General features: G+C 43.9%; 1 protein-coding gene and 1 long non-coding RNA gene across 2 annotated transcripts in view; one reads left to right on the top strand and one right to left on the bottom strand.

Annotated features, from left to right (window-relative positions):
* The window catches only part of LOC146007146 (uncharacterized), a 56,602-nt gene that overhangs the window by 8,114 nt on the left and 27,811 nt on the right, over positions 1-20,677 (bottom strand). The window contains exon 2 of the long non-coding RNA XR_014444254.1: positions 10,766-10,855. This is a non-coding gene — a long non-coding RNA (uncharacterized LOC146007146). The remainder of the gene's footprint in view (positions 1-10,765; positions 10,856-20,677) is intronic.
* On the top strand, positions 4,691-11,566 carry LOC146007145 (proton channel OTOP2-like). The gene is made up of 6 exons (XM_083145520.1): positions 4,691-5,141; positions 6,134-6,270; positions 6,391-6,449; positions 6,879-7,018; positions 7,099-7,943; positions 10,674-11,566. Exons 1-6 carry the CDS (start codon positions 4,691-4,693, stop codon positions 10,842-10,844), a joined length of 1,803 nt encoding a protein of 600 aa, XP_083001646.1. The 3' UTR covers positions 10,845-11,566.

Here is a 20,677-nt window from a genome sequence, read left to right as displayed (position 1 = left end):
TAGAGCTGCACAAGTTTAGGGGGTTAAGCCAGGTATGACAGAGAGCCCTGGGTAGATAGGCGAGTATTTGGCCGCCGCAGTGTGTCTTGTGGGTGCTGTACTCGGGGCAGCGCCTCATCCAAGATGGCGGTGGTGATATAGTGGCCGGGTCCTCTCACCTCTGTTAGTATGCAGAGAGCCTCCGGGCGTCTGTCGGCAGCCGCCCACTGCCCTGCTGTGTCCCCGCTTGCAGGTTTCCCGCAGGAGATGTGGCGGGCGCTGAGCTCGCGGCCCGCTGCCGTGACTCCGTCACCAGCCCCGATGCTGTCTGGGGCCCCGATGTGCCGCGGGCGGCGGGGGGAGCTCCCGAACTTCTAAGGAGCCTGCACGGGCAGGTGACGTCTGGGGGGAGACCCCTGTTCAGTCCTCCGTCGCGGTAGACGGCTCCTCTCGCGGCTCCACAGCGGCTTCCGGAGACCCCTTCTGGCGAACTCGAGGCCCCGGTCCCGGCCTCACGACCAGGCCGCAACCTGCAGGAGCTCTAAAAAGAGCTCCCCGGCTCCGCGGGAAAGGTCAGAGGCGGTCGGGGCACGGGTGTGGAGAGATGAGGTGAGGGCAGGGTGTGCTGTTTGCAGAATTGGCAAGGGTAAGGGTGCTTTTGTGGCAATCAGGGCAGGAGCTTCAGATCAGCGCGTCTGCCTCGCTAGGTCGCCAGGCCACGCCCCCCTAACACCACAGATTTTTGATACAGTAAAGGGATTACAGCTAGGCTTGTGTATGATAGCATTAAATGCTTCTGGATCTCTTCCAAGACAAATACATTATTATCATTTCACTGATTTGTTATGGTAGACAAGTTACTTCCTTACTGGCACAGATGTAATTTAATTTGAAAATGTAATCTCTAAATGTTACTTCCTCCTCCTCCTTAAATATACTATAGAGTTACCAGCCCTGTTACACTATCAATCTATTAATATACAAACACTTTGACAGTCACCTCCAGATTGGCACAAGTTTCTCATGTCTGTATAAAAAGTGCAATCTGTAAAAGTAGCTTCCTCGTGCTCTTTCTTAAATATACTATAGCAGGGTTGCCTAATTTTAAAGTCTCCTCTCTGGGAGAAACCCGGAGAGGAGATTGTAAGAAGCACATTGGGGGGGGGGGGGGGGGGGGGGCAAGGCCTGATGTAGACGCCATCAAACAAATGACCCAATTTAAATCTTTAGCCCCTACCCCCAAAAACCCACAAATCGCAATTAACTTACTGCTGCAGCCAGGGAGTCCCGGTGGTATCCGAGAGGCTTGCCCACCATTCCAGGGGCCGGGAGGGGACCCAATTTTGGGGAGGCTCCCAGCCATTCCGGGAGGGTAGGCAACCCTGTACTATAGGCTTACCAGAAATGTTACATTGATGTGCCAAGCACTTGTAGTGCATACTGATTCCTTCCCTAGGTGTAACTCATCTTGCAGATCTTTCTCACAGGTAAGAGATTTATTAAATCTTGGAGAGAGATTCTCATGGAAACACCCATTTCATGCCTCCTACACCCCCCCCTTTCTGAGCACCTGAGACTATGCAAGAAACCGGACATACACACTTTTGGCGACCATGCAAGTATGCAGATGTATGGTACACCTGCACTCTAGCTCTCATACATTTGTTTAACTTACAGCTTCCAAGCTCCACATCATTTACCGGGTGTATATTGTACTTGGTTGCAAAAGAGGAGAGATTTGCTACAAAATCAGTACAAGGTCTATTTAGTGATGTTGAGCACAATGAGATTACATGAACTTGTGTACTCATTCTTGCATGAGGATTTAGGGGGGTATTCAATGTTGGTCCATATTTCCGACTGGCGGAAATATGGCATATCAACAGCTCACAGAGCACTGGGCATGTTCCCATGGCACTTACCTTGAGGCCACTCCCCCTTCTCGTAAGGCTACCCCCCCTAATTTTGCCCATGTACCAGAGAATTTGGCCCTTCTCAGAAGTCTTTAAGGTTGGGAGGTATGATGATGCCATAGTGCAACCGATATCACAGACCTGTACTGCACATACACAAAATAACGTAAACTTATTGTTAAAAAGCAGCAATAGGCTTTTAACACTACTTTTTGACTATTTTTCCCCAAGAGAACCTGTATCTACTTACGCCAGACATTATCTATTTCTTTCTATGATGTATCTACTGGCATTGAAGGATTGGAGAGTGAGACTATCTTTTGGGATTTATATATTTTGTGCTCTTTTATTTTAAAATTTCCGTTAATACTGTATATGGACATCAATGCGCTCAGTCATGAACGCAGACTGTATGCCCCAGTTTTCCCTGTACAGTCTTTTTTCCCCCCAGTTGTAAATCTGTCATTTAGAGATGGTATTATTTAGTTGTTCAAAAAACAAAATCTTTTATTTTCATGCACATACATACACATCAGGTTGCGTGGCACATGATGTCCGCAATGCAAGCAGGTCATAGGGGAGGAGTGCAGCTAACAATGATACACGCTCTTCCAGGCGCCAATCTTTAGTTGGGGGAAGGACATGGGGCAAATGGAGAAACCGGAGACAATGGAGGAAGTGCCCCCTTAAGACCAGGAGCCCGGTGGCAAGTGACTCCATTGTCTCCTGGATTTCTGCCACTGACCATAACTTATGTGAGTGTCATGGACGTGTAACAAAATCCTCTGTGCAATTCTTAGCCATGCATAATGTAAGGCAAGCCTGGTTTAGACATATATTTTTTCATAGCCAGATAAAGGGGGGACACATGACATACTGTAACCCTGCCCCCGTCTGTCAGGGGGCCACTGGCCAGCGCACAGTGACATCACTTGCGCTCCTGACTCCTGTTTCGGTGTGTTAGCAGTACAGAGGCTGCTGCTATTCTTAACAAGATAAATTATATATTTTATTTTTCTATTTGCATTTTAAGATTGTTACATTGCCTTTGTCCCATTACCAGAAAAATGTAGAAAAATGTTTTCTCTAAGTTATATGCAGATATACACTGTATCCTGGTGTTATTACACTACAGTATTCGTTTAAATATAATAACTCCACAGGTTTAACCCTTTGAGAGCCAGCATCTCTGTGAGAGATATTCAAGCTAAAAATGCCAGCATCGCTCACATTTGTTATATAAATTCAAATAAAACTGTAGTGTAAAAAAAGATTATATTTCCTATATAAGGTAACATTACATTCCTTTATTATAAATATATAAATAAATATTCCAACACAGGTGACGCCAGTAATATAAGAGGGAAGTCCAGGTAGAGAGCATTCGGTCCCTCCTGGGATGGGTCATGATTGGAGGCAGGGCCGGACTGGCCATCTGGCACTTGTGAGCCGATTTTGTGCAGCCAGGTTTAGCTGCACCCAGAAAAAACACTTAAAACAAAACCCAGAGCCGCCAGCTGCACAACAATAGCCCTGCAGCTCAAGTCACCAAGAGCAGAGCACACAGATGACCAGGAAGGGGGAGGAGAGGACACAGAGGATGCACCACCCCACAGCTCTTATACGTGTTATAATATACAACACCCCCTTTACCCGGTCGTTATTGCTCCGTGCCCCCCCCCAAAGCCTTAATCCGGGCCTGTATCCTGCACTTACTGTAGTATGGAATTGCTGCAAGTGCCAATTCCAGACACACATGAGCCTCCACATTGGTTCAACGCATACATGCATTAGCATGAAGCAATACCACAGGCAATACAGCCAATTTGTGTGCAACCCAGAATTAGCCCCTTAGATAATAAATTATACTCCATAGTATTCATTTATCTAGAATTTAGATTACTGATGTAACCAAATTATTGGCATCAGAAAAAAACAGCAAATGATATCTCAGTTCAGTTTTACACAGATCATAAGAGTGACCATAGAAAAACTGCAAGTAATAATGGTTGTATTATTATTATTCTGTAGATGTAGGTACCTGTATAATAGAAACTGTCCAATATAAATGGTTACTCATGATGCTGGCTGCTGTACGTAGTACAGTATAAGCTGTGTTTCACTTTCCATGGTGAGATGCCATAGTTATTGTCATTGATATTGGCAATACCAGTGGTACTGTATTCCTCTTTGCTGAAGTATACCTGAAGTATTTTTTTTTTATTCTGAATCACTTCATATGAGGTTATCAAGCATGTTCTAGGTCACTTGGTATAGTCTGATTGATACATAACATTGGAGTGAAAAGACCATTCCCAATCCCTTATACAGTGCTAAAATCAATCAAATGTCAAAGGTCTCTTAGCTGTTTTATTATTCATGAAAATGGCATTGATGGTATATGAGGAAAACCTGCTATGACATTCTACGTATCTAACGAGAGCAGAGAGTTCCGACCTGTGACCTTTCTGAATTCTGCAAGGGATTTATTGAACATATTTGCATTTAAATGAGATGACTTGGGCTCTGTTAATTAAAACTGCTACAGCTATTCCCACAGTGTTAACCCTTTCCTTTCCCCTTTTTCCTGGAATGGTGCAGACCAAGGTGTTGTCTATAGGGTGCTGAGTTGAAATAAGATAAACTCACCATTAAGATAGAATTAACCTGGCATAAATCACATTATAACTGCACAATTAATAACTGGGATATGGAATCCCCATGTCAGTGGCCAACATCCTAAACACAAAGATGTAAATTAAGCTTTTTTGTTCTTTTTCCAGGACTGTTGTGTGGAGATGAGCAACATGGAAACAGCCCAACAAGAATTGGAAATGCCTCACTCTGGCCAAGGCCAAGATACACATGTACCTAATACAGTTAATGAAGAGCCAGTATCCCTACCTACTACTTCAGCAGATGACACAGCTTTGGCCACTTCAGTTGTACAGGTGGACGTGTCTACACTAAGTCAGGAGCATGCTACCCCAATAGTTCGCTCTGATGTCTGGAAGAAAGGAGGTCGCTTGCTGTCAGCATTACTGGCCATAAATGTTGGCTTGGTTGCCTGTGTTCTTGTGAGCAGTGGTGCTTTAGAAGAGGTTACTGTGGAGGATACAGATGTCCTTGCCTTACTAGTCATTCTCATGCTGCTCTCCACTTTCTGGATGATATTCCAATTCTATTTTTCATGCCGAAAAAATGCAGTCCTCTACAAAGACTCACATGCAGGTCCTGTGTGGCTTCGAGGTAATTATGCAACAAAATTACAAATAACAGGAACTAAAAATGATAACAGCATGCTATAAATAACAGACATGCATGTGGTGCATAGCGCCTACTGACCGACCAGCATGTGACACAGACACAAATGAATGAGATTTATACCAGTGACAGACTGGAGCCCTATATTAGACCTGGCCCTGTTAGGGGCATGGTCACCCCTCATTATCATTACAGTAACAGAGCATGATCTTGAAGAAAGCCTGACTGGCCCATTAAGCAATCAGCCTTAGTGGCATTTACCAGAAGTGGCAGATGGCTAGTCCGGCCCAAGTTTACACACAGACAATCATAGTGTTTCACAGCACAGATATCTCTGGACATGACCTTTATATACTTTGACAGGAATATGCGTATGCATACCAGTGCACATTTTGAACTAGATCGCATCACATATGTAAGTAATATACAAGACATCTGGTTATGGTTAGATGTTATTTAAATCATACTGTTTTGAAATACAATTGTCATCCTAATTATTTGAGGACTGTAACATTAAAACCATATAACATTGCAATGATCTGTATAATGTTCCTTATTGTAAATTAGTCTCTGGAAGGCAATCTGTATTGTAAAGGGGATAATATAATGAAGATTGTATTTAAGGTGATCATTAGAAGGCTCTGTGTATTGTATATTACTATGTCACTAGAATGTTCCCTGTATTTTTTTCAGCTTTTGTCATATGGTGTCCAGTGGTTCAACTATTAATATTTACATTTAATTCAACTAGTGTGTCCATTCTTTACTATGTTGAGAACTAGTACTCATGACTATGTGCACATTATGTGGTAATATCTATTGTATTATTCACTTTACTTCAATAAAAATGTAAATATTTAATAATTTAGTAGGTAATTAGAATAATTGTTGCTCAGCTTTGACAATACAAAATAAGTTCTGTCACAATTTGTAATTTAATTAGGGGCATTAAGGTCACTTTGTTAATTCTCTTTTAGGTGGTCTGGTGTTTTTTGGCATCTGCAGTCTGGTGCTTGATGTATTTAAGATAGGATATTACATAAGCTATATTGATTGTGAGTCACCAATCAAACTGATTCACCCCATGGTGCAGAGTGCTTTCATTATCCTTCAGGTAAATGTCTCACCTATCTGGAGATGGTAACTTGCCTTGTGTGCTATTATTTGGCTGGCTTCTATAAAACAATCCACACAAAAAAATGACCTGCTTTAATATTTTTTTCATGGTTTCCAGACATATTTTCTATGGGTCTCAAGCAAACACTGCGTACAGATTCACACCAACATTTCCAGGTGAGTGCATCCTTATCAATCATAACACAGTATGCAACAGAACCCTCCCACCAAAAATTAGGCCATCTCTGGCCAAGATAAAAATCAGTCTAGATTGACTTTTATCTGCGACCAGCGAATGATTTTTCGCCAAGGCGGATGCATGCGACGGGATGTGATTCATGCGGCAGGGGGCAGGCTTTCGGCCGGCGTTTACCTGATCGCTAGGTTGTGAACATATGCAGCCTAGGGAGCAGGTCTGAATCAGGCCCTTAATACCATTTAAAAGAAAAATACTGAGTTATTTTTTTTCACCAATGAGATAACTACAGTGTCTGAAGTTCTTCTGCAACCTAATGCAATAGCTGAAGGACATTTTCATTCCATTAAAAAAACAGCGGCAGAATACCTACTAGCTTGATACAGTTGTAAATCATTTTCTTTTTTCAGATATGGCCTTATGTTGGTACTAATAACAAATCTCAGTATTTGGATGGCTGCAGTGACGGATGAGTCTGTCCACCAGAAACAAGACAGGGAGGATGACATGATTGCCCTGACCAGCACGGTTGGGTACCATGATCACAGAGGTATGAAAAATAAATGTCATAGTACAATAAATGGGATGTTTTTTTTTTATTTATTAACTCTCTTTATAACTCTTTTCTAGATTCTGGTGGAGCACATGGACACACCTGCCGCTGCAGCAACCACTTGTGCAACGTCTTCCAGACAGGATACTATTACCTTTACCCATTTAACATAGAGTATAGCCTCTTTGCTTCAGCTATGGCATATGTCATGTGGAAGAATGTTGGCCGTGAACTGGATGACAACATGCCATCCCACCGTCCGTTTAACCCTTGTTTCTGCTTTCATAGTATCTTTGTGGGCCTTTTGCTTGGAGGAATAGTTCTTCTTGGTGGCATTGTGGCTCTTGTTACATACAAGGTGCAAGTTAATATCCGAGATAAACGCTACCAGGCTCACATTATGTTCTATTCTTTCAACATTGTGATCCTTAGCCTTATGTCAATGGGCTCACTCACTTGCACCATCATTTACAGATTTGACAAGAGAGACATGGATGGCCATAAGAACCCGACACGCACTTTAGATGTGACCCTGCTCTTGGGCGCAGCACTCGGACAGTACTGTATCTCCTATTACTCCATAGTAGCAATGGTTGCCACAACTCCTGGAGAGCTGATCAATGCTTTAAACCTGGCTTACTCATTACTCATGATTGTACAGCTTACATTGCAGAATACCTTTATCATTGAAGGGCTACACAGGGAACCGTTCAGTGATGCCCTTCAGGATCCACACAAAGAACTTGTTTATACAAACGAAGTTGTTGCTCCCCATATACAAGATGTAGCATCTCCAGAATCCACATTACCTGCCACTAATGCAACGGCTAATGAAATGCAAAACACTCAAGATCTTCCTTGGAACTTAAAAAGAAGGCTTGTTCAGGAGATTTCACTGTTTCTACTGCTGAGTAACATCATAGTAAGTATTGCAAACCATAGTAAGCATTAATATATACTATACATTCCATTAAAATAATAATAATACATTCACTAGTGATCATCTTATATCCTATGTATATCCTTGTAGCCCAATTCCTTATGGCAGTGGTTCCCAATCTTTTTTCAATCACGGCTCCCTAGTGTATCAGATTTTTTTTTTTTACGGCACCCCTAGGCCAAATAAAAATGGAAGAAAAAAATTATAAAATGAAGTAGATTGTGTTGCTTTGGTTCAGTGATGTGGTAAAGGGCAGGATTTGCTTCTGTTTGCACACATATTTTATGATTGGCAACCACCAGCACTGGTATTATCCATAAATAATTGACCATACATAATTTGAATTGATCCGGGACCACCAACCCGTGGCACCCCTGCAAGTATCCTGATTCACCCCAGAGAGCCGCGGCACACAGTCTGGGAACCACTGCCTTATGGTAATGACTAATCCGCAAAGACAAATGTGTGTTAATGTGTCAGTGATTAATACAGATGGAGCCGCCATCAGCCAGACGGGGTCGCGCGAGCAGCTCACTCGTTTGTGCTGCAGGGCGTCCGTCAGAATGGGGTGTGCGAGCATCTCGTGCGCACGCGCCTCATTCTGTCGGACCCTGGAGGAGGGGTGGGTGACGGCGCATGACGATTCTATCGCCAGGAGCTGATCTAATGAGAGCGGCTCCATCTGTATATAATTTGTTTCCTGGACAACAGCGTCTAGATCGACAATCACATGGATGACAACTCATAGCCAAATGCATCTAGTTAGACGCCTAGGACAAATCAACAGTAACAAAAGATAAACGCAAGCATTAGGTTGATGATTGACAGACACATGGTCGACATGAGTTTTTCATGTTTTGTTTTGTTTTAATCTGACTTGTTTCATACTTTAATATCCAAGTGGGCATACAGTGTTCATGTCGACATAGACACAAAATAATGTGAAACACACGGGTCAACATACTAACTGTCGGTCACGGTTTGGACAACTTAACACTTGCGTCTGTCTTTAGTTACCGTTGAACTAGATGCCGCCTACTATCTTTAGGCATCTATCTGGATGTGTACGACCTAGAGTGGTCGAACACGTGCCTGTCGATCTAGACACCGTGGATCCACTATGCCAGAACCCTGTAGAAATGTGCAAAATATAGATTATATAGAGTTGGGGTGAAGGTCTTTAGCTTCAGAGTATACAAAATGCAAGTAATTTGGACACTAAGTCGATATATATTTGCTTAATCAGAAATTGCTCAGTTGCCCTCCAACAGAATGATACCCCAATATACTGCAGCAATTTGGCAGCACTCAGAGTGGGAAATTCGGCCAATCCATGGTCCGAATGGATACGATCGGGATCGGCTGTATTCTGGATAAAATACCCTTAATGAATATGGCAATTGTACTATCTGCCGTATTCACCTGATTCGTATTTTCCGATGGCATAGCCGTTCATATTTGGCGGCCGTATTTAACAGCCACCAAATATGAATGATGTGGCAGTCAGATCCGTGCAATGCTGCCCTGTGTAGAAAAAATAAATGAATACATTTTTTTTTAAACCATCGTGGGTTCCTCCGCCCAGCAATAACCAGCCCCGGGCTCATTGAGCTGGGCCTGGTTGCAGAAATACAGGGGGGAAACAAAGTTGGGGTCCCCCTTTATTTCTATAACCAGCACTAGGTTCATGGACTGGTCCTGGTTTCCAAAATATGGGAGACAAAATGACTAGGGGTCCCCCTGTATTTTGTATAACAGCACCGGGTCCAAACAGCCTGCAGGGGTTCCCCGTATTTTTTAAACCATAACTAGGGGTCTCCCTAGTTATGGCTTAAAACATCGCCAAAATCGCCTTGTTTGGGCGAATAACTTTTTGCCCCCTCCCCGGCCAAAGTGTTAAAGCCTGACTGGTACGCCTGGGCTGGGACCCTGGGACATGGTGACCCCCCCCCCCAATGATGGGGGTCCCCCCTCCAGTGTACCCCCTGCCCCTGGGTGGTGAGCAACAGGCTGATAGCCATAAATATGTAAAAAAAACAGTGTCAATAACTATTGGGTTAAGTTGTGTACTACAAGTCCCAGCAAGCCTCCCTCACATGCAGGGACTTGCTGAACCACATGTCCCAGCATTAAAGGGCTCACTGGGTTTTGTAGTTTGAGCCAAATAATTGACACACACACACACACACACACACACACACACACCATAGAAAACAAACTTACTTACCTATAGGTTCCACCATAGGCCAGTCCTCTTCTCCAATAGTAATCCATTAGGGTGCCCGTGAAAGGAAATTGTACTCACCATGTCGTATAATCGCCTAGACCGCCTCCTCTTCGTTCCATGTAGGCATCCACAACTAAAAACCACAAACTGACTGTCCCGACACCATAACGAACTGGAGGAGCAGCAAGTGTGTTTACACTTGCAGCTTCTCCTCCCCTACCAATCAGCAGCCAATCAATTAAAATGTTAGTTTGTTATGGTGTTCAGAACTGTCGTTTTTTTTTTTTTTTTTAACCCGGGACTTGTAGTTCCACAACTTAACCCAATCGTTATTGTTTCTATTTTTTATACATTTATGGCTATCCCTACTCCCAGAGGACCCCCCCCCCCCCCCCCCCCCATGAATAAATACACTATAGTTATTTTTGTATCCCCTGTTTGTGACCATTATAATTATTGTAGTTCTCTAACTTCTCTATTCACAGCTTTGGCTTATGCCAGCATTTGGTGCTCGCCCACAGTTAAAGAACAATTTAGAGTTGAAATTCTATGGAGAGTCTGTATGGACCGTAATTACCAACATTTGTCTTCCTTTTGGCATCTTCTACCGCATGCATGGAGCTGCCAGTGTTCTGGAAGTGTTCAGAATGTCCTAGGATGTTTGGATCTGAGAACACACAGGAAGATACAGGATGTGTGAGATACAGAACTGGAACAATGGAGATGACATTAAGAGATCCCAGAAATCTTGAACTTTATATTGTGCCAACGCTACATTTCTACAGGTTTCACTGGATATTTATTTAAAAAGTTCAGATTTGCATTAACTGCGATTACCCAATGAGACTTTGGCTTTCATTGTGTAGATCAGAGTACCCAACCAGAAACTGACTTTAAATGCCTAACTTGCACTTAAGCTAATTGCTAATTCATCCCTATGGGCTATTGCACATTTGAACTTCTTTAGTAATCAACTCCCATTGATATTTGCATGGCAGCAGGGTAGTACTTGTCTACATCTAATAATGGGTGTGCCAGTCAAAAAAACTCATTGACCGACAAGTGCTAGAGCAATGTTATAATTACAGGGCCTAAAAAAAGATTTGTTTTTCTAGAGACTCCATGAGTTAAAAAAAATAAAATAAAATACATGTCAGACATGTTTTATTTCAAAGCGATTGCTACATAATAACAGATCCTGATAGTTTGGTTATGATGAGTTATTGCTCCCTTGATGCTTATGAATCATACTTGCATACCTCCCAACATAGCCCTAAGGAGGGACAGGGCAGCTGAGAGGGGGGGGTAGGCAGGTACTAATTATCCGGGCCCGGGCTTGCTGGAGGGGCCCAGCAGGGGCCCTGGTCCGACCCCCTCTTCCCCCTTCATCCCTCCCAGGCAGCAGCAGCACACACATCTACAGCATGTGCTGTGCTGACAGTAGACTCAGCATGAGTGTGAAAGTTCATGCTGAGCCTGCTGTCAGCACAGCACATGCTGTAGGTGTGTGCTGCTGCTGAGTTTAGAGTTTTTTTCACCCCCTCTAAACATTTGGGGGCATGGCCTAAGCGTAGGAGGTGGCCACACCTCCCACACTTATGCCCTGCCCCCAAAATGTTACAGGGGCCCGCCATACCTCTCGGTTGCCCTGATGAGGGACACAATGCTCTATTCCTGGCCTTCCCTCTTAATTAATGATTGCCATCACCTGTGCTGAGACAAATTTGTTATCACTTAGGGTGGGATGTATTAATATACATCGCTGCCCTCAGCGATGCTAGCGCATATGTATTAAGAGGACCTGCAGGAAGGTAAGCCAGGGGGAGGGGGAGAGGGGGTGGCAGGAGGCGGTGGGTTTGTGGCAAAAGAAGCCCATATGCTTCTATAGGGTATACCCTGCCCTGTGATGACTCGGTGGCCGGATATATGTACCGTAGAAAATGCAGTAAAACCCCCCGAAATCAGGGGTATTACCGCATTTTTAGCTTGGTACATCCCGCCCTCAACACAGTTGATGGCAATCATTATTAAGAGGAAAGTCCCCAAAAAGGGCATTGTGTCCCTCCTGGAGTGGGTCATATTGTGAGGTATGTACTTGACAAAGTACAGTCATAGATAAATGGGAATATACAGATAACTATATACAAATAACGTACATTTTTTTCAATGAGCATATAAAGTAAAGTAAAACTAAATAAACGATTTTGTTACATTCTGTATATACAATTTATGCCTCCAACACTATTTTATGGCCCATGATGTCCATCTATATTGCACTCTAATCGATGAATGTATCTGGCACAGCACTCACTACTGTGACGGTGCCATTAAGTTACTACCTACACAACAGCCTCCTGCTGGACATTACCAGGTTTGTTGCTGAAAGGTCCATTAACCATGTATGTGTGGCATGTGGTTTTCTGACTGTATGTAGATAGGTGTTTATATACATCATTGTATATGCATTTATGTATGTGAATGATAGTTTGTATATTGTAGAAGTGTAATTGCATACTGTATATATTTAGATAAACATGTCTAATTATATGTGTTCATAGTAATTTGTTTTCTATGACATCCTCTTATCAGAGGCTGGCATTTTTCAATAAAGCTTCCTTATACAAATATGACATCTGTACTTTTAAGTATTAAAATTGAAACTCTTCAATCATCTCTGCCTCCTTCAATGGGTAAACTTGAAAATGAAACCTTCTTGCTAAGTGATGTAATTTAAGTCGGAAATGTAAGTGGTGTTCTTGTAATAGATGCACTCAAAATGACAATTGACTTCAAGAGAGTCTGAGGAATTAATCTTCCGCACTCTGGAACTTACAGTTCATATTTGCATAATGGGATTTTGTTTCTATAGACAGGAAGAAAAGGTACTTGTGTAGTTTCACGGCGCTCGCCACGCTATCTCAAATCAACTCCATGCCAACATAGATAGTGGGGGTATGAACTATCCATGTTGGCATGGAGTTAAGTTAGTTTATTTTAGATAGTTTGCCGAGCGTACAAACCGGAATTTTTTTTTGCTAGTTACAATTTCTGCATCAGGCTTATGATGTGTACACACAGAGAGATTTGACATTAAATTTTGACTATATAGTCAAAATCGCTTGCAGATCGTATGTAGATCGCACAGGTTTTTTACATTGCGATCCCGATGCGCGCTTCCGTGACAGCACAAATCGAAAAGGGCAGCAATGACTATATAGTGCACAGTGGCGTAACTGCCAAGGGTGCAGGGGGTGCAACTGCTATGGGGCCAGGACTGTCCCAGGGGCCTGCTGCATCCCCTGCACCCTGTCACACCAGACCAGTGAGTGTGCAGAGCAGAGCGGAAGAGCGTGCCGGGGAGGTGTCCGTCAAGGAGGGACAAACCCACTCTCCTGCTGCAGCGCACAGAATGATCTCGGCGGCAGGCTCAGCAGCCGGCACTGAAGGGGGAAGGGATATTGGAGGAGGAGGATTTTGCGGCAAAGCTCTCAGAAGATGGACGGGGAGCCGGAGGAGAGGAAGGTAGAAGTGCCGGTAATTTTAAATGTTAGGGCAGCAGCGCGGAAGGGACTCCAGAGCTCAGCGTTAGAAGCCCCGTTCACTGACCTGCAGTTAGTGGATGGGACCTCTAATGCTGAGCGCTGGAGTCCCGTCCATGCTCCTGCAGCAGTGATATTGTAGCAAACCCTCTTCTCCCTATTGCTATCACTCTATCTACTGTCGTCGTCCCTCACTCTCCCCCCCAATCATTGTCACCTTCTCACCCCATCGTTGGCGGGGGGGGGGGGGGACATGAGGGTACTACTTTGCTATGGGGCCCATGAGGTTTCTCTTTACGCCCCTGATAGTGCAAATCTAATGTAGATTGTATGAATTGTATATAAATAGTACAGTTAGCAAAGATTGCATACAGATGGGGCCGGTTTTATCTTTGCTGGCGAACCGATCGATTAGCAGTCATTAGTATAAAATATTATTTGCTCTTTTGTGTTGTGGCCAGTGAAGCAGGCAGGTGTAAGCAAAATCTTTTTTTGGGAGTCAGGCGCATTATATCAAGCTACCTAAGCTTGCACTTACTGTGTTTCCCTGATAATAAGCCCTACCCCGAAATTAAGCCCTACCCTTGATTTTGGGCACTGGTCCAAATAAGCCGTACCCTGAAAATAAGCCCTATTAAAATTTCCCTAAACAGAGTGCAGACACTAAATTGTACCCCATCTCCACCCCTGCTAACCCCTCTCACCTCTGCGTTGCTTGTACCGTCCAGGCTTCTACAGAAGCCGTTTCAGCTCCCAGTCTCAGAGATGCACTGCCGGCAGCGCATGATGTCACTGCACACATCACGGGGCTGCAGCACAGAGGGAGCAGTGGCACAGCCAAGAAGAAAAACTGGAAAGTTCTTTATTGTTGGTGAGCAGGACTCACGTTATTGAATGAAGGAATGGGGGCTGTTTAAAAGGACTGGGGTCATGTTATTAAAGGAGGACTGGGGGCATGTTATTAAAATAAGCCCTACCCCGAAAATAAGCCCTATGGTGTTTTTTGTTGGGAAACATGGTAAATGCAGACTACTACATACTACAGACACAATGCTCTGTTTCTTGACTTCCCTCTGAATGTATCATGCCATCACCTGTGCCGAACAAAGTAATTGATAAGAAAGGTGTTTTTAAACACAGGTGATGGCAGTTATTCATTTAGAGGGAAGTCCAGAAATAGATCATTGTGTCCCTCATGGAGAGGGTCGTGTTGGGAGGTATGCTACTATGGACCCATTATTAAAAATGTCAGCTGAACTGTTTGTAGGGCAACAAACCTGTTACTGGGGCAACAAGCTCAGGTGCAGTTGCTGCATGAGGTGCAGCAAGCACAGATTAACAACAGGCTGAACAACAGCAATCCCAGATACAGGGGCAGCAAGCTCAAATTAAGATTCTGCTTGAGGAGTTAAAAGAGCTGAGAAAAGGTGGGCGGGAGCGGGAGAGGCTACCGAAGCTCACTCCTGCTGATGACATTGAGGCATTCCTCTGCACATAAGAGTGCACAGCTATGCATTTGGGATGGCCTGCCGAGGAATGGTCTAACAGGCTGGATCCCTGTTTATCAGGGCAGGCACAGAGGGCCTATGTAGATATGTCTGTGGCTAAGTCACGCTCCTACCCTAGCCTTAAGAAGGCTATACTGGGTAGAATTGGTGTGACAGGCCCCAGCAAAGCCTAAACATTTCACGACTGGCAGCTGGAGGTCTCAGAGCTTTCAAGGATTCAGCTGGCCACTGGCATGTTAGCCTGGCTGGATAGGGCCTGGTTACAGCTTGATAAAAACGCGGCAGTGCAAATTGTGGAGATAGACGTGCTGGAGCAGACTATGCAGTTATTAAACCGGAAAGTACAACAATGGGCCCTGCAGGCTGATCCCAAAGTCTTTGAGGAGTTGGCAGTGATGATTGAGTGGCACCTAACCCTTGGTAAGTTGACAAAAGCTATACATGTTGCCAGAGCATGATGTCAATAGACACTTGGCAGTTGATACATCTCAGAAGCCCGAGTCTGGAGAATATCAAAGTTTGTGAGATATGAATGGGAGGATATGAATCTGGTGCATGCCTTTGATATTGCAAAAGTGGTTAATGGTAAGGTTGTTGAGGCTTTGCCACCAGAGGGTGTATCTTATTTTGAAAAATGATTTACTATATTGGGTAACCACTTTACAGGGGAAAAGACTAGAATAATTGTTAGTTCCTCGAAAACTCAAGCAGTTGGTATTGGAAACTACGCATACGCATCTGTGGGGTGGCCATTTAGGGTAGGAGAAAACTCGCTGACACATAAAATTTAGATTCTTTTGGCCAGACATTCATGTCACAGCCAAGAGGCATTGTCAGGAATGCCCAGTGAGTCAAAAGACATCACCTGGCCAGAGTTTAGGGCTCCCCTGGTACCCCTTCCTATCATTTCTGTACCTCTTGAGAGAATCGGTATGGATTGATTGAGCCAGTAGAAAAATCTGCTCAAGGCCATCAATATATACTTGTGGTAGTGGATTATGCCACCCGATACCCAGAGGCTGTGCCACTGCATAAAATAAAGTCTGGCACGATTGCCAAAGATTTGTTAACACTGTATACCCATCTGGGAATACTGAAGGAGTTATTAACGGACCAAGGTACTCCTTTTGTTTCTAAACTTATGAAAGCTCTATGCCGGTTGTTAAAGGTAGATAGAATTACTATTAGGATTAGATTTACTACCTGCAAACAGATGGCCTGGTAGAAAGGTTTAATCAGACCCAAAAACAGATGATAAAGAGGATGGTGTCTCTAGAAAAATGAGATTGGGACTTAGTCTTACCTAATTAATGTTTGTAGTTAGAGAGTTCCCCAATCTTCTACAGGGTTTAGGACCATTTACTGTTGGTCCATTTGCTATGGCCGTTCATTCGCACATTCGCACACGGACCGACGTTATGTTACTGCGCATGTGCATTTCTGCGCATGTGCATACGCAGGGTGCGTTCACCCATTGCAAATACTCTGATCACCCAGGACAGTGGGCGGAGAGCGGAGAGAGGCATGGGGTGGTATGGGGTGGCAGGCAGCCCCATTAGCAAATAGGCATATGAGCATTTTATGGGCGTTCCCATGGGATAGTATGTATGGGCGTGCCTCAGAGCACCCATACATATGCATGCACATTCCACATCATTTGATGGTCGCCGAATGATGTGGGTGTTCCCCTACACGCTGCAAATGGATGTTTATGTAAAACATCTGTTTGCAGCAAGTGTGAAGGAACATGCCTTGTGAATGGTGGGCCAGCGTACCGCCAGATATACAGAAATATATACAAAAGTTAGCAGTCATAAAACCCATCACTAACAGATGCAATGAAGAAGGTAATGATGTGGATACCAGAAGACCCTCCAGATTCACATTTAAAACGAAATCTACCTTTAATCCTGCAAATCAAATAGGAAGTGTTATAAATTGCTTTTATAAAATAATCATGAATCTAACTAAGATAAATAGGAGACTGTAAAATCATTGAAGAATGATAACAATTTAAGTAATAAAACCATCTGACAAAGGTGGGACAGTTGTTTAATTAGACAGACAGTGAAAAAAGGGGGTAGGTTAGCGCTAAGGATATCTATGTCTGAAGGGGCTGCAGAACCTGAGTGGTCCAAGCTCTGGGGTAATACAGTAGAATGCGGGAGTGGTACTGCGCTCACCTTCTTGGAACCTTGATGTGATGATGTTATCAGAATCAAGGGTCCCGTGATAAGTAGATGTATGATGCGTGCCTAAGCACCAATGTGTAACCACCCCTGATAACCAGAGTACACCCTCTAACATGCGAAATATTTCCTGTGTGACCCTGTAAGTACGTAAAATCACAAGCTGTATAGTGCAATAAACAAGTGGTTTATTGAGTGAAAAACAAGAGTATGCACTGAGACAACTCAGGTGGATAACAATTCGGGTGTCCCGGTATGGGCTGGTGCTTGTGGCAAACAGTACGTACTGGGATTGGATCACCTGGATAGCACAATGGGTGATGGGGATGGGAGTTGCGACGTTAATCTGTGACGGGGCAAATCACAGGTAACAGTGTACAAGGACAAGCTGGTGCAGAGATGGAATAAAAGTCACTGCGGTCGTAGTAAGTGTGTATGTCACCGGTGGCTGGCGTCCCTAACCTTCTTCACGGCCGCAGTGACTTTTATTCCATCTCTGCACCAGCTTGTCCTTGTACACTGTTACCTGTGATTTGCCCCGTCACAGATTAACGTCGCAACTCCCATCCCCATCACCCATTGTGCTATCCAGGTGATCCAATCCCAGTACATACTGTTTGCCACAAGCCCCAGCCCATACCGGGACACCCGAATTGTTATCCACCTGAGTTGTCTCAGTGCATACTCTTGTTTTTCACTCAATAAACCACTTGTTTATTGCACTATACAGCTTGTGATTTTACGTACTTACAGGGTCACACAGGAAATATTTCACATGTTAGAGGGTGTACTCTGGTTATCAGGGGTGGTTACACATTGGTGCTTAGGCACGCATCATACATCTACTTATCACGGGACCCTTGATTCTGATAACATCATCACATCAAGGTTCCAAGAAGGTGAGCGCAGTACCACTCCCGCATTCTAATTAGACAGACAGGAATATATCAACGAGATCAACAGGCAGCCCAGTAATAGTGGAACTTATAAAATGTGACTCCACTAAAAATATTGCAAAATCTTTCTTAGCTCTAACCACAGATGCATTTAATAAGGGTGTTATAATAAAATCTGAACCTGAGATCATTAGCATCTAACTCAGTGTCCACCATATATTTACTGCTTAAAGTATATAAAGTGCATAAAGACTTGTGTCACCTGCCTGGTAGGCCTATAATATCAAGGACAAATAGACCAACTTCTAACCTTTCAGCAGTCTATAATATTGATTTGCAACCAAAATATAAAAGCTTACCTTGAAGATACCGGTGATGTTTTGCTTAACCCGTTGAGTGCCAAGTGAATTTGTCAAAATTAGTGTGAAAATTGCCAAGCAAACATTTTGGTACTTATGAGTTATCCGGGCGCCCGATTTCTAAATCGGGTCGGATCGGGCACATCGCATCGCATCGCATGCGACCATCGGATGCGATGCGATGCGATGACCCGATTTTTCCATAGGAATCAATGTTAAAATGGACAGAGTCCATTTTAACATGGAATTCAATGGGAAAAAGGGGTCCTTTTCATACCCCTACTATCCAAGTGGGCATGGAGTTGGATATAAACCTGTGGCGAGCGTAGCGAGCCACCGAGCCCGAAGCGTGGCGAGCGTAGCGAGCCCCGCGAGGGGACATAGAATACCGTCCCCTCGCGGGGCTCGCTTCGCTCGCCACGCTTCGGGCTCGGTGGCTCGCTACGCTCGCCACAGGTTTATATCCAACTCCATGCCCACTTGGATAGTAGGGGTATGAAGAGGACCCCTTTTTCCCATTGAATTCCATGTTAAAATGGACTCTGTCCATTTTAACATTGATTCCTATGGAAAAATCGGGTCATCGCATCCGATGGTCGCATGCGATGCGATGCGATGCGATGCGATATCGCATCGCATCGCATCTGATTGTATGCCTTAACTTAAGGCATACAATCAAAAAATCGGGCGCCCAGATAACTCATAAGTACCAACATTTTTATTCATCCCAATGACCTGTAATGTTTCCGTTATGTAGGAAATATCATCTTTTTTTTATGCATTCATTTTTATTAAAATTTATATAACAAATACAGTATGAGTAATGCTGGCATTTTTAGCCGATATTTCCAATACTGTCCATACAGATGGAGCACCTCTCACTATTGCTTCGCCAGCGCCATAATTTGGCTGCTGGTGATCGCTGGCAGAGAGGCGCCCCATCTGACTGAGACGCACTTGCGTCTCACACGCACGCGTGTCTCAGTTTCCCGTCGGCGGGGGGACAGGAACCCTGTCCGTCTCTGCTTCATGGAGACGGACAGGGTTAGGGGGGGCGGCAAGGCGGCGGGGACCCGGGGCAACCCTCGGCGAGGCGGCGGGGACCCGGGGGGAGCCCCGTTGTAAGGCGACGTGCAAACATCTCGTGTGCACGCGTCCCCTTACGGCGGCTGGCGGGGAATGGCGGCTGGCGAATCTTCCGCCATCCCCTGCAAGAGCGAGGGGCGCTGCATCTGTATCTCTCACAAAAATGTTGGCACTTATATTTTGCGCATCTCTGACATTTTTTAGCGGATGTTTTTGCAGATCTCTCACAGAGATCTTGGCACTCAAAGGGTTCATTTAAAGATTGGGGTCAGATGAAATTTTTTTTTCATGAGAGCAGACATTTGTACATTTGTAACATTATAACTCAGAGTCAGAAACGGATTTAAGGATGAAATTATATTTTTGTAGGCTAAACAGATTTTAGTTCTAATCTTCAACTTCAACAGTTTTCTGAGTTATAATGATTGGTTTTTTTAATGGTGTATTTTATTTGCAGCAGGTTGATACGGCAATGGGTACATATTGGGAGAGCCAAGGTTGTCTATCATGATGGATGGCTGAGGAGAGACCTGGTATCCTGGGCAATATTTATAAACAACATTTTGTTTATTGGGAAAGGGACTGAAGCAAGTCTTGTGTTCTGTGTAATTTAAATGATAATGAGTGCAGACATTAATCGTTTTAATTTTGCTAAACTGAAAGTGTTTTTAGATTTAATCAGCAAAAAAAGAATTCATTTACATTAAAAAATCATTGCAAGCTTACAGACTCTTTTGACCTTGAATGAAGTAGCCAACACTATAGGAATTGGGTTGAATGTATACTGTATATCTGGAAACATCGAGAAGCTTTGGGGAAGGGGAATAATGTACTAATTGAGAGGGGCATAAGGGGACATTCTTGAACATTGGACACTATGGGTGAAATTTAATAGGATGAGAGATTCAGAAA

The sequence above is a fragment of the Crinia signifera genome, chromosome 6, assembly GCF_055691185.1.
Source record: "Crinia signifera chromosome 6, ASM5569118v1, whole genome shotgun sequence".
In the NCBI taxonomy this organism is placed as follows: domain Eukaryota; kingdom Metazoa; phylum Chordata; class Amphibia; order Anura; family Myobatrachidae; genus Crinia; species Crinia signifera.
Note: the sequence above shows the minus strand (reverse complement) of the source record. Positions and strands in the feature narration are given on the sequence as shown.

Coding starts and splice junctions, on each gene's coding strand:
- LOC146007145 (XM_083145520.1), top strand. CDS start 4,691: ATGAGCAACATGGAAACAGCCCAACAAGAATTGGAAATGCCTCACTCT. Junction 5,142..6,133: donor AGGTCCTGTGTGGCTTCGAG/GTAATTATGCAA, acceptor ATTCTCTTTTAG/GTGGTCTGGTGTTTTTTGGC. Junction 7,944..10,673: donor TACTGCTGAGTAACATCATA/GTAAGTATTGCA, acceptor CTCTATTCACAG/CTTTGGCTTATGCCAGCATT.